The 15,339-nt window shown below is 42.9% G+C and overlaps 1 protein-coding gene across 1 annotated transcript in view; it reads left to right on the top strand.

The window, feature by feature from the left end:
• aopep (aminopeptidase O (putative)) overlaps window positions 1-15,339 on the top strand; it is a 109,019-nt gene extending 93,680 nt beyond the window's left edge. The window contains exons 16-18 of the mRNA XM_080433332.1: window positions 1,903-1,989; window positions 2,519-2,667; window positions 15,198-15,339. Coding sequence (XP_080289458.1) covers window positions 1,903-1,989; window positions 2,519-2,659 — 228 coding nt within the window. The 3' untranslated portion in view covers window positions 2,660-2,667; window positions 15,198-15,339. The remainder of the gene's footprint in view (window positions 1-1,902; window positions 1,990-2,518; window positions 2,668-15,197) is intronic.

The raw sequence follows: 15,339 nt of genomic DNA, 5'->3' as shown, positions 1-15,339 counted from the left end.
TCGGCAAAGCACTGTTGTTCGGTGAAGTAGGGCATTACTTTATGACATTTTAAAATATGGAGATGCAAGGTTTTGCAACAATATGTGGACATAGATTATACAGGAGCTAGAAACAGTGGTTCTCAAAGTGGGGTCTGGGGACCATCAGGGGTCCTTGAGGTGGTTCCAAGGGGTCCCCACCTAAATGAGTTAATATGGCATCAACATCAGTTTAACCACTTTAACCCTATATACTGTATCGACAAGTTCACAAGTCGCGATGTGATGAGTTGTGAGCTTGTCGATCAGCTATTTTCATAGTATAGAAGTTTGGAATATTTTTTTGAAACATTACAACACAAATATAGTATCAGGTTCTCTGGCAGAGAATATATTCAAATGGGGGTCCGCTGCCAAAAACGTATTAATTTGGGGGTCCTTGACATGAACCATGCAGTATAAAAACACTTTTTTTCCATTGCTGACCTTCTTTCCTTGTCTCTTTTTTCTCTAACAAACACTCATACAAGACTGCAGCTGAATGTACAAACATAAAGTTGTGTTCTCACAGTCACACACACACACACGCACGCACGCACGCACGCACGCACGCACGCACGCACGCACGCACGCACGCACGCACGCACGCACGCACGCACGCACGCACGCACGCACGCACGCACGCACGCACGCACGCACGCACACACACACACACACACACACACACACACACACACACACACACACACACACACACACACACACACACACACACACACACACACACACACACACACACACACACACACACACACACACACACACACACACACACACACACAGATGAGGAGGGATGATGGGTGAGGCAGGGACAGAACCAGTCTCTGATCTCTCCAGTAACCGCGGCAACAGAGCTGCTATTGATCCTCTGGGAGAAAGGCCAGGCATCAGCTTACACACACACACACACACACACACACACACACACACACACACACACACACACACACACACACACACACACACACACACACACACACACCATAACACACACCATAACACACACACACACACACACACACACACACACACACACACACACACACACACACACACACACACACACACACACACACACACACACGTACAAAGCAAAAATATTTCCACTTTTATTGAATTATCCTAGTGGAAGTCTCCCTTTATAAATGTTAACAGTAAAATCCAGCCAGAAACTGAATTTAGTCTTCTGCCTTTGGTCAAAGTATTTCACTGAGTGTGGAATGGCTACAAGCTGTGTTTCTCTATGTCATGGCTGATTAGAGTGTTCTCCTTCTGCCAATGGGATGTACTTCATGTGTATGGACTGCATTGCCCAGCATCATAGCATGATGTGCTGTATTTAAACACTTAAACCCTCTAGACTTAAAAAACTGAACCTGAGTTGGCTCTGTACTTCACACTGTTTCTTTTCTGTCTACACTGTAGACAGACATTTGTTGTTGTCTATAGTGATTTTTAAGCAGATTTATGTCGCATCGCGAAGTGTTGTGAGCTTGTGGAGCAAGCAACTTAGCATGGTTTTACAACCATTCTCCTAAGAAGCGAATACATATACTCTCCAACTGACACCAACCTCTATTTTGAACCAGTTGTAATACGTTATGTTAATTGTATGGTTTTGGTGTAATGAATATGGGAGAGATACATCTGGAAGCTAGCAATCTGTGGAACTATTTATTTTATTTTATTTATTTATTGAATTAATCAACATTTAGTTTTCACATCAAATAACAACAAATGGAGCGATACAAAGATTATTTGATGCAACCTGGCAAAATATGTGCTTTCTTTTGGAATGTTTAGTTTAGGCTGTGTGATGTCATGTGATTCATGGTATTTCTTTGTGTGTGTGTTGACTGTCAGGTCAGGCATCGCTGGTGTGAGCTGGTGGTCAAACATGGACTCTCTCAGGCCTACAGAGATGTGGAGCACTTCCTGGTTCATGATCAGGTAAAACCATATACATATATAGTTAGTTAGTTTTATTTCGGTCACAATTTTTCTTTTTAAACAAAACAGTTGATTTTACATTGCAACTTAGTCAACATGATGACTATTTGGCCGAAAAGGTATGGGCTATATCGTACGACACTGTCGTGTGCCGATGTGACGCGTTGTCAGATTGTAGATATTTTGTTTCGGCACGCAACATTATCGTACAACAGAGTATAAATTAATAATAATAATATCTCAAATTTATCTAGCGCTTTTCTAAGTACCCTAAGACGCTTTACATGGAAGAGAAAACGACAAAAGAAAATGTACTTTATTTGGAAAAACACAACGAAGACTAGTTAAGACTAAGGAATAAGTTAAGACTAAGGAATAAAATCAATCAAAGTCAGTGTAAAAACAGTGGATCAGTGAAATAGGGGGGTGTGCACACTGTTGAACCCTTGTTGTTGAGAGTGTGTGTGCGTGTGTGTGTGTGTGTGTGTGTGTGTGTGTGTGTGTGTGTGTGTGTGTGCGTGTACCCCAGGCTATGGGCGTGTATCTGTATGGAGAGCTGATGGTGCAGGAAGACCCCGACCAGCAGGCTCTAGCCCGTCGTTGCCTCTCACTGGTCCGGGAGGAAATGGACCAATCAGCACGGAGAGTGGTGGAGGAGATGGTCCTATGACGTTGCAGGTAATCTCTCACCTTCTGTCATTTCATTGGCAAAACAGGACTGCCCCAGTAAAATATAATTCACTCTAATTTCATTTAATACCACAGTGAAAACATGTGTCACTTTTATCCAGCTTTTCAGTCATTATTATTAATAAAATCACGTTTTGTTTTATGTCAACTGTCCATTGTTAGAATGTGTAAGGGCAATGTGGAAGGACTCTCATGCTTAAGTTTTTATAGCCTGTCATATGACGGTGTTGCATGCCAAAAACAGCCGATCTATAAGCTCACAGCGCGTCGCTGTGCAACGCGTTGTGAGCTTGTAGATCTGCTCGTTTCGGCAAGGCCACCTTTCTGCACCAGTAACTCTCAAAGATAATTTAGAAAACACGATCTACTCTGTGCATTCATCTGGTCCATATCTGGCGCTGTAAGGCTCCATTCGCAGCAAAGTGACTTTGTGGTGTTTAGACTGGCGAGTTTCACATCGCAGTCTGCTGGGACGGAAATAATGAACCACTGCCATGAAGTATTAGACCGAAGAAAGCTGCAGTGGATTTGATACATATATTTAGCCCATTAAAACCGGGAAAGCATTTCTGTCATTTTAGATTTTAACCTTGGCTATTAAAAAATAGCAGATGTAAGCTCATTCAGGTCTTAACGGGTTAGAGGAAATCCTACGTGGGCACCGCTTTACGACTCAGTAACATAATAGGCAAATTGAGATGGCAATTTGAAATGGCCCCAAATGCTATTCATCGTCTGTTCATCCTTTTTGTACCGTAACACTTCCCGTTTTGTGAAACACAATATCCCCAGACTGTGGATGTGTTGGCCCACAGTGTTGCTCTGAGATGGCCCCTGTGAAAAGAAAGCATTGTGTTGGATCAATCCTGATTCCATCTGCGCCAACGGAACGGGTCCACCCTCAAGTCACTTGGCTACCTAGACCGTACATTCCTTCCTGAGCCCACTGTGTGTGTGTGTGTGTGTGTGTGTGTGTGTGTGTGTGTGTGTGTGTGTGTGTGTGTGTGTGTGTGTGTGTGTGTGTGTGTGTGTGTGTGTGTGTGTGTGTGTGTGTGTGTGTGTGTGTGTGTGTGTGTGTGTGTGTGTGTGTTTGTGTGTGCGTGTACGTGCACGCGCAAGTGCATGTATATGTGTGTGTGGACTCAGAATGGGGCCTTTTCCGTGGTTTCACAGCAACGCTGTCAGGATGTGTTTGTCAGAGGAGGAATTTGGGAATGTACTCCTCAAACAAACGAGAGAGAGGGGTGGGGGGGGCGGTAGGGAGAGAGAGAGAGAGAACGGGTCAGTGAACGTTTTCCGAGGGGCTCAAGAGACACTGGTGATTTTCACACTGTTTACCCTGAAATTCCTCCTCTGCATATGTGGCGTGCATGGGGAGTGTGCGTGCGCACGCATGTGCGTAACCGCACTGTCACCCACAGGGCTTTTGGGCTTCTCAAAACAGTGAGGGGTTTATTTGTTACTTCCCCCCCGAATGAAGGGAGGAGAAAGATTTATAGTTCAGAGACAGACCGAAAGAAAGAAAGAAAGAAAAAGCAAAGGGAGGAACGGAGAGGAAGGGAGCGGAGGGGAGGAATGGAGTGAAAACAGGTCACTGTTTGGCATCGATCGTTTTTTTTTATTGGCGCCACGTCATTGCAGGGAGACTTCAGCTCTGTGTGACAAACGCAGGCAGTTAAAGCCATCTAGTCGTGACAATTTACGCTACATGTTGGCATTTACCCCCGATATTAACTTGAAACGATGTATTAGCATGCTAGTTGCCGGAAAATGAGCATGAGAAATATGCAATCTCTCCACGGAACTGATAAGCCTCATTGAAATGTAAAACAATTCTATTGCAGTGGCAGGCTTCCATGATATCTTCCTTCTTTCCCGTTTGAAGCATTCCTTCTTTTTTTTTTTGCAAGACAAAATTTGTCAACTGTCACGCTGAGAGATCACATTTAATGTGATCTGACTGCAGGACAGCTGACGGCTGAAACGCCAGCTGCGTTCGCTTCTGCCTGTTCTCTATCTCACTTTGCATCACCTTATCGCCTGAACAGGAGCCGCTGTAATTCTATGTGACCTTACCTGTGGGTCCTTGCCCAGTCAACCCGGTCTTTGAAAAAACTCTATCGCTGTCATCATCTGTGCTCCCAGCCAGTGTGTGGTTGGCCCACGGCCCCCGTATTCCTCAAAGCCCCCTCGCGACCTTGTGAGATGACAGATGATGGCTGCGTGGGTGGGTGCTGCTAAATACTCGTCCGCAGCAACCTGGGTGACTTACGGTCCTAAGTCTTTTATCGGACTGTGACCGAGTTACGAGACGAGTATTTATCTTCACCCACACACACGCACACACGCACACACACACACACACACATAAACGTGAGCATGCGGAAAGACAGCTTTATGCATTGGTACAGAATGTGAAAGGCTTTCTAAAGCAAGCGCTCAGTTTATGGCTCATTCCTGATAAATCTCTTTCTTTTTCTCCCTTACATGCACAAACACACTTTTTTACACGCACACAGTTTGTGCCCACGGATCTCGATGTCATCATCACTCACTCCTCCGCTACACTACCCTGCGGAGTCTTTTTTTACAACTCGTGAGGAAATAAAATGGGAAGAGCTGACATAGAGGACAATGAAATAAAGCCATTTAGAGATCCGTCTGCTATCTCTTGCCTGTTTGTTTCCAGCGGGCTCAAACTGAGCGGGCCTCTGTAAACATCCATGGATCTTGCAGGTCTACTCGGCCCAGGGCCCAAATCGCGCTCCAATTAAAATGATGGATGAACCCTCACCCCTCTGCCTTTTTCACATTGCACTGTGTGGAGATGGATTTATGTTGCACTCCCCCACTTCGTGTTCCCGCTGATCGTACCCTCTCGAGCAGAGCACGTGCGCACGCACACGCACACATACGCGCACACACACACACACACACAGACACACACACAGACAGCATCCACAGAATACAGAACAGTAGGATTAGCCATAGGGTTTTAACCGAGAACAACATGTGTGCTCGCGCACTTGCTGCATTTTTCTTTTTTTCAAAGGAGAAGGGTGGTCTCTCCTCATCTTTCTCCCTCCCTCGTTCTTTTCCTCCCCCCTGGTACATGCCTCTGGAATCCCTCTTGATCCGCTTAATGAGGGGCATATCGCCGGTGTAGCCGAGCGTGGCGAATAGCAGAGGGGTGAACCGTAAGAGGGAGTGAGACGGAGGAGTGGAGGAAAGAAGGGGTGAGAGGGGAAGAGGGAGCGAGATGGAGAGAGGGAAAGGTGGCGTAAGATAGAGGGCAGGAAAGAGGGAGTGGGACGATAGGAGGAAAGAGACAGTGAGACGGAGAGGGAAAAAGGGAGTGAGATGACAGAGGGAAAGAGGGTGAGATGGAAAGGAGGAAAAAGGGAGTGAGATGGAAAGGAGGAGTGATGATCTTGTCATGCCAGCATTCTGAAGGTTCCTGGTGTGCTGACGGAGAGGCAGAATAAAAGGACAGAGAGACAGATAAAGATCGAGATGGGAATAGTAAGATACGGTGGGAGAGGATGAGAGAGAAGGAGTGATGAAGCTTCTCCAGCTCTGCCGTTCAGATCTCAAACGCAAAGACTTGGAGAATGACAGTGAACAACTTGTAGTGCGAGAACGTTACAGATCTGTTCAGGTTCCTGGCCTCTGGGTCTGGGCCTGGTCTTGTTGGGTTAGTGTGGGTTAGCGACAGCCTGGGGAGAGGCTGTGGAACTTACAGACGGCGCGAGAGAAGATCTTGTTCTTTCATGTCGGGGTTGTGAGGGTTCCTGGCGTGCTGATTTGTGACTTATGATAAAATCACATTGCCAGGGATTACCACACAGCCCAGACCCAGCCTGCTGCCATGGCAACCAGGGGCCCTCACACACACTCTCTCTCTCTCACACACACACACACACACACACACACACACACACACACACACACACACACACACACACACACACACACACACACACACACACACACACACACACACATGCACGCACGCACACGCACACCCCAGAAAACTAAAGAAGACATGATTACCTAAGCTTTTGTGTGTGTGTGTGTGTGTGTGAGGCCCACTTTGAGTGAAGTTGATGGTTTGGAAATATTGAACAGAATGTGGATGAAGCACATGCCGTGTGCGTGCGTGTGTGTGTGTGGGTGTGTGTGCATGCGTGTGCGTGTGCGCGTGTGCGTGTGCGTGTGCGTGTGCGTGTGCGTGTGCGTGTGTGTGTGTGTGTGTGTGTGTGTGTGTGTGCATGGCATGCGTGCATGTATTCTGGATGGATGGATGTGTGCGTGCGTGCGTCTAGCCAGACCGGTAGTCTCTCTCCATGCAGGTACAGAGCTTAGCTGATTGGTGAACAGTGATTGATCTCCTCTTTGTTCACAGTGGCTAAGTTCTGCACCTGAGGAGAGCATGACCCACACAACCAGGAAAGGAAGTGACTGAATGAATGGATGAAGAGACTCTGGGTTCCATCTAGCTCTCTGTGTGTGTGTGTGTGTGTGTGTGTGTGTGTGTGTGTGTGTGTGTGTGTGTGTGTGTGTGTGTGTGTGTGTGTGTGTGTGTGAGAAAACTGTAGTCCTATTTTCCGCAGCTCTGCTATCTCGACAAATCTGCAGAATGTCCTCCATTTCTCTCCCTCTCCTCCCAAGTCTGCACCACCTTTTTTTTCCGCTTCCCCCCACGCTTCCTATTTGCCCCCCCATCTCCACCCTTCTCCTCTCCTTCCCCTCTGTCTCTCCTCTCCACCCTCGGCTCTGTGCGTCCGCCACTTCCTCTGTTTGTGTAAACAGAATACTCCTATCCTATTTGTCCGCCTCCTGTCTCCTGTCTTCTCTCCCCTATCTCTCTCTCTCATCCCCCTTTGTTTTCTCCCCCCTCCTCCGGTCTGTCTCCTGCTTCAACCCACCCCACCCCACCCCACCCCCCCAAGACCCTCACACTGTCTCTCACACTGAAGTCCCCCGCTCAGAGACCCCCTGTTGCACGTCTGACATGTTGGGCGATGCTACTAATGAGTCTGGGCGCTATGCTCCCATGCTTCGCCTTGCCTGACGTTCGTTCACTCTTTCACGTCTCTGCGGTTATGTTGAGAATCCTTCTGGTTTTGTAACGGTTTGCCAAATGCGTCAAAATTTTTCCCAGTTGAAATTAACATACGACGCAGTTATTCAACCGAGTATAATTTCAAGCTGCAACCTGTACGATTTATGTATGTCGTACACTTTCTGACTATCTATCAAGATCGTAGATCGATACCGTCTATTTTCACTGTTTAAAAAATAATAATCGTTCATTAATCGTCATCGAGGAAAAAGTTGTAAATAACCGTGATACTGATCTGAAGTCACATCGCCCAGCCCCATGGTGTGGTAGTATAACAGCTGCCAATAAGGTAACATGCAGTATATACTCCGTATTGCTGGCCAAAAGGTGAGACCAATACCTCAAGAGACTTTCTGACCGTAGTTCCAATACTAATGAGGCCTGGGAGACCCGGGCGCTGTTAGTGCAGCTGACAGCTACGCCAACAGTGTCACCATCATCATCATCATCATTATCATTCTCTCCACCTACAGTAGCTCTCCATCACTCCCTTGCTAGAACCACCCTAGCACAGAACTGCAACGTTTGGGCTCAGGGAAGGCTTTGACAAGCAGAGAGTCAGCAAGTCAGCACTTGGTATCAGTCTGAAAACACTTCCCAAAGTTCTCAAAAGTTCTCAAACATTTTCATGTCAAGGACCCCCCAAAATGAACATGTATTTTGTGCCGTGAAAAGATAGTGTGCCAGGGTAAACATTTCAACATTAGTCAATTTCACATTTTTTCAATATTTTTTCAAAATTGTTCAGTTCTATAAGCTTCTATAAGCAACGTGTCGCATTGCGACACGTTGTGAGCTTGTATATCGGCTATTTTTAAATAGCCAAAATAAAGTACGGTTAAGGTGATTAAACCGATTGTGATGCTATATTAACTCATTCAGTGCCACTGGACGTCTAAGACGTCAAAAATAAATAAATATATATATATATATATTATTTTTTTTGAAAAAAATGTTCTGAACCCAAGATATGATGATTTGAAGATTTGCTGCTCCATTCACTCTTTGTTTAACTTCTTACTGAAAAAGGCTGTATCTCGGCTCCTAAACAATGAATTTTGGCTGTGGCACTCAGAGCCAAAATTCCATAAATAAGCTGGGCACTGAATGAGTTAACACATTTTACAGGGGACCCCTGGGGGTCCCCAGACCCCACTTTGAGAACCACTGGTGTAGAGAGCAGCAAGTCAGCACTTGGTATCAGTCTGAAAAAAACTGAAACAGTTTTAGAGAGCCTGAAGCTAGAACTCAGGGTCTTCAAATGAGAAGACCAAGATGTCTGATCTAATCTCCACCGGTAGTTAGATACTGTAGATGGATAGATACCTTTATTGATCCCGTGGGGGAAATTCAGAGACAGCACAGCAGTTTAAGTTACAGATACAGTAAGATACATTCATAGGAAGAGTAACATCACAACAAAGACACCATCTATTGTTAGTAAAAAAGTATACAAACGTATACACCCTATAACAGGGGTCTTCAACAGGGAGTCCGGGACCCCTAAGGGGTCCTAAGAGTTACTACAGGGGGGCCGCTAAATCTTTGTGTGATATAGATTTTTTTTTAATGACGTCAACCCAACCCATTTAGACCTGAGGCGAATTCGACAAATTCCTTCTAAATCAGTTGTTCTCAAACTTTTTCATGCCAAATTGATATATGATTTTGGCCGCGGACTCCCCCCATCTGAAAATATTTTGTGCCAGGGACCCCCAGAAGAGAAGTTTTGTGTAAAAAAAAACACTTTCAAGATTTTCCTAAAATTTTCAAAAAATAGCAGATGTACAAGCTTGTAGATCTGCTATTTTTGAATAGCCAACGCTAAAATCTAAAATGACACTCTCCCGGTTTTAATGGGTTAAAAAGACCATGTGTGTACTACTGTGTCTTCAGGTTGTCTGACAACCTTCTGAGCAATGTCAGCATACAGTCAAATCCGCAGTGTTCATTTAACATCAGTCCATTTGGTCCACGGTGCCATTTGGGTCCATTTCTTTACAGTCTCAGAGTTATAATGAACACAGGACTAGTACAATATACAGGTGTATCATGTCAGTCACCAGCATGATGATCCATTCATCTACCTGAAAGGGCTCTAGAAGCGGAATACATTTTAAACTAATTAAAGCCCTCCAGGGGCCTATATCAAATATATTTGCCAAAAACAGCCAATCTACAAGCTCACGGTGCGTCGCAACACGACACGTATTGAACTTGTAGATCTTCTACTTCTCACCGAATATTCACCCCCAGAATGGGTTCAAGTGGTTAAACTTATGATTTATTTATTTCATACAGATAATGGTAAACAACTATCTCCAGAAAACACCATTAAAGAAATACCTTCCCGCACTCAATTATGGACAAACCCACCTGTCAACCATCAGCCAAGTTGTCAACAACACTGCATCATCTTGGACAGAATCCGGAATCAGGGCACAAAAGATGATTGACACTAACAAGGCTGTGGTAACTGAAGCATAAAAAAAGGACTTTTCTATCACCTCCTCAGTGACATTGAGTGTACTATAGTATAGGGCATTGTATTACACTGCGTGTAGTTCCGAAGCTTTTACAGCTGCTTAATTGTAATGTTAAAGTCAGATGGTCTGAATTAATAGCTCCCTAATCGAAAGTGACAGATGGTTGAGGCTGTGTTTTAAAATCAGTCATTTTAGACTTTTGGCATACCTGAACCTTTGCGGTGAAGGAGGTATTATGGTCTTCTATATTCATGGCGACAAAATGGCGACTAAGCGAGGACAGATGTGTGAATTAGAAATGAGGGCCATGTGGAGCCTGCCAGTTTGAGGTCCTATATTTAGGGGCTGTTAAAAGAGTAATGACCATCAAAGGCCTGTAATAGAGAGGAATTACCATTACAGCCCATATCGAAAAGGTGATTTATTATACTCTAATGGGAGGGAAATGTTCCCTTCACATCAAAGGACAAAGCAACTTTGTATAAAAGACACCAAAAATAAACTCAGCCCCTCCCCCACACTGCCCATAATGTTAAGTGTATTCTGAGGAACAGTTCCGGGGTTTGAATTAAATGATATGCCGGTAATGCTTTTGGATTCCGGGAGTTGTAATATTCATGCATGCTTCCAGTGGAAAATAGTCCAATTCAATTTGGAAGATATTGTACTGTAGCTATTTTTGATCGCTTGACCAGTTGCTATAATTATCCTTTAGGCTTTGACTTATGGGACCAAGTACGTTGGATAAGGTCAGCCTAGACTAGATTCTGTCACTCTGCCCACCCAGCAGCAGACTGGCTGTCACACGACCCTGTGGCACCGAGCTTTCCTCTCAGTCAGTCACACCGTTCATCAGCTGAAGTTACCCAGCAGTAGTGGTGGAAAAAGTACATTTTTTTTACTTAAGTAAAATAATCAATACTGCAATGTAGAAATACTCTGTTACAAGTAAAAGTTTGGTAATCAAAATTGACTTGAGTAAAAGTACAAAAGTATTGGCATCAAAATATACCAAATGATGGTATATAAAGTACAAGTACTCATTATGCAGAATGTACCATTTCACAAGTTATCTTATGTGTAAAATGTATTTTAAAAATATTTTGACAACAATCTACAAGCTTATAGATCTGCTATTTTCAAATAACCAAAGTTGAAATACGGCTAAAGTGATGAATGTATGTTTTGTAACAATATTCAAAATCTGTCTTTGAGATGCAGTGGAGTAGAAGAAACAGTAAAGTAAAAATACCTCAAAATTGTACCTAAGTACTGTACTTGAGTAAATGTACTTAGTTTCTTTCCACCACTGCCCAGCAGTCCCATCTACCTAACTACTACCCTAGTGTCCCTATTCTGTGTGTCATATTAGGCGAACATTGGGCATAAATAGCAGATCTACAAGCTGTTGCAGCTTGTAGATCGGCCATTTCCGGCAAATATATTTGGTGTAACATGGTTAAAGAGACTCTCAGTGTGGTTCATCTTGAACCAGGTATACGGTACCTTGTCCGATTAGTAGGGCTGTCACGATCATGACATTTTACTTGACGATTAATTGCCGCTCAAATAATTGCAATTAACGATTTCATTGCGTTTCTGTGGTTGAACATTGTGGAACATTATGACAACAAAATCTTTTCTGTTTGGCTTTTAGGCTTTTTGAAAAAAAAGGTGCACAGGGTAGATATGACAAATAACGTACATAATTTAATAACTTCATACTGTAAAAGAAATCATGAATGGTGGAAATAGCTGATCTACAAGCTCAAAACGTGACACATCGTGGTGCGTTTTGTGGCTATTTCCATTGTTTTTCAACATGGAAATGATTATGACGATTATGAAGATAATGCAATAATTGCGATCATCTCAAATAATTGCGATTAGGCAATTATCTAATAATTGTGACAGGCCTACTGATAAGCGATCATGGCAAACAGGTACAGTATTTAGAGACAGAGAGAAGACTTGGGGCTCGGCCTCCTGTGCCTACTGAGCTGATTATCAGTCCTACGAACCACTGGCTCAGTTCAGCAGGAACAGGAGTTCAGTCTACTCACCACCACCACCAGCGAAACCTACTGTACTCTCATCAGCACTGGCCCCAGCGGGCTGGTACAAGACCTCAACTCATCTGCAACGTGTGCCATGTATTACACGAGCTGCCCTTAAACCATTTAGATCAGGGACGCATCTGTGACATTTTAGATTACTTTGGCTGTTCAAAGATAGCAGATATACAAGCTCGTAGCGCGGCACCGAGTGCAGCGCTTACGAGCTTGTAGATCTGCTATTTTTGAAAAATCTTGAACATTTGTGAAAATCTTTGAATATATATATATATATTAAGCGAACATTTGTAACTGAAATCTTTTGCTTCTGGGGGTCCCTGGAACAAAATATTTTGAGATGGGGGTCCGTGGCCAATTACATCCTTTGAGAACCACTGAAGCAACATAGGTTTTTTCAAAAAACAGTTTAGAAGATTTAGAATTTAGACATTTTGTAGAATCGACCTCAGGTTTAGACCCGAGGCCGATCCTACAAATGCCTTCTAAACCGGTTCTTCCAAAAAGGTATTTTTTTAAATAGCAGGCGTACAAAAGCTCGCAGCGAGGCACAAAGTGACGCGCTGTGAGCTTGTACATCTGCTATTTTTGAATAGCCAACGCAAAAATCTAATAATGACAGAGCTGCTTTCCCGGTTTTAATGGGTTAATCTGGACATTAGTCAAGGAATCTTTTTTAATCCATGGTATCCCAGTATGCGCCGAGTGCAAATTGGCCTTTAATGGACACTAGACCTCAAGTGGCCAATTTACGTGATTAAATTCCTTTTGCAGGAATATGAAGATTCAGTACACTGCTAGATAAGTGGGTACTCCTGTGATTATTAGTCAACTCGGAATATCATGAGTCAAGTACAGTTTTACTACCGTACTTAACTGCACATCCATTTTTCCCTCTGGCTCTGGAACAGCTGTGCGATATAATCAAAACCTGATCCTTTGTCTTTCATAGATACACAATTAGATTTGGATGATACAGTATATCAGAGTACACTGTATCATCAAACTGGTACATACAGTACATGCAGTATCTACACCAAATCCACAGAGCAATGAACACACTGTGTATCCAAAAAGAAAGTACAACATATTCCCTTTTAAAGAGAATGTGTATATGAATTCTTCATCCACTCTACTATTAATGTCTTTCACGCTTTCTTTGTTGCCCAGGATTTTTACATTTTTTCAATAAATATTTTCAGAAGCTGTTTCTTCTCCATTTGTGTCCACACCGGTTCTTCACAATCCCTATCAAGCTAAAGGCTACCTATTCTTACTCCTTTGAAAAGGACCTGAGGCAGATTCTCAAACTTTTTCGTGCCAAGGACCCTCAAAATGATAATGTATTTTGGCCGCGGACTTCCCATCTGAAAATGTTTTGTACTAGGGACCCCCAGAAGTGAAGATTTGTGTTAAATTAATGCAATTTTTTTCAAACACCATTCTCTTTCATGCATTCACTTTGTCACAGGGGATGGTGTGTTTAATTGTAACTAGAAATGTAACCTTGTATCATATACAGTACATTTATTTTCAAAGAGAAAACCATCAGACCCTGGAATTGAACTTGTGTATTTGTGTCAACTTTTCCAACAACAATACCCCTCAGCTACATGAACAGCTATATTATATTTATATATTATATTATTAGCACTTGAGTGAGATTTTGTTTTAAATATTCTTACCAACACATCATATGCCATTAAGGGTCAAGACCACTTTGGTAGAGGTTTGGGTTGTGTATTTACCCGTTTAGAGCAACATAATTGCTCTAAACTCATCATTGACTTGAGAAAGAGCTCTCAAAGTCACTCTTTTAGCACGTAAACAAAGTTGATTCAGACAATATAGAACATCACCAAACCCAGTACTGTTTGTTTTTTTAATAAAAATGTTAACTTCCTGGTGATTTCTCTATTTTTATTAGGAAGAAAACCCAGACTCCGGATCCGATCTTCAAATAGTAAAATCAACAGGAAGTTGACATAAAAAAAAAAACAGTACTGGGTTTGGTGATGTTCTATAATGTCTGAATCAACTTTGTTTGTGTTCGTTTATGGGCTAAAAGCCGTTTCACTGTACAATGTAAGTCAATGAGGAGCATATTCTAATGAATGGAGTAATTATTTTTTGGGAGTTACATCATGGCAAGGTAACTACACAACCCAAGCCTCTACCAAAGTGGTCTTGACCTTTAAGGCTTGAGAACGGTTGTACTCAGGCAACATAAATTGTCACTAACTGATGAAATCAGTGAAGTTGGAAAGTTTGTGACGTTTGAAAAAGAATAAATATAGAGAAACATAACCTGGTTAACCTGGTGTCCCTATTTTGGCCATTTTCTTTTTTTTAAGCAGATCTACAAGCTCACAATGCATTGCGATAGGACACGTTGAGAGCTTCCAGATTGGCTATTTTTGATAAATTTTAACTTAACTTCTCTGTGCTAAGAAGCCAGTCAAACAGGACAGGGATTGTTTGGTTGTTTAGTTTGTTTACTGCTGTACACCTTTATGTATTATGATGTATTACTTTATATATTACTTACTTATGTATTAAAATCAATAAATAAATGTTCACAAAAAAGAAGGAAAGGGATTACGTTCTTATGGGGTTTGAAATCTCCTACTAGTATACTGCCATGTACATTATCTACATGACTACCAACACAAATTCCGAGAGAAGTATTAGTATTACTAACAGTCTTTTAATCCCTTACTTTTCCTCCTTTTCTGTTTTACTTGCTGCAAGCGAGTGATGGGAGTGAAGATTTCATTTTCTTTGTCCTGTTCTGTATGCTGAGAATTAAATGAAGACTTTGGCTTGTTTTCACAGGCAGCCGTTGAAGAGGGCAACAGTAATATGTGGATGAACACACCAGCCATTACCTCCACTTGGAAGCCCCCCCCCCTTGGTTACCCAATGCATATTTCAATGTTGTCAACTTTTCCTGAGGAGATATAGCGCTGTAAGCTTG

This window comes from Gymnoscopelus braueri (assembly GCF_963280865.1).
Source record: "Gymnoscopelus braueri genome assembly, chromosome: 7".
In the NCBI taxonomy this organism is placed as follows: Eukaryota; Metazoa; Chordata; class Actinopteri; order Myctophiformes; family Myctophidae; genus Gymnoscopelus; species Gymnoscopelus braueri.
The sequence above is the reverse complement of the archived record's forward strand: the minus strand, read 5'-3'. Positions and strand labels throughout refer to the sequence as shown.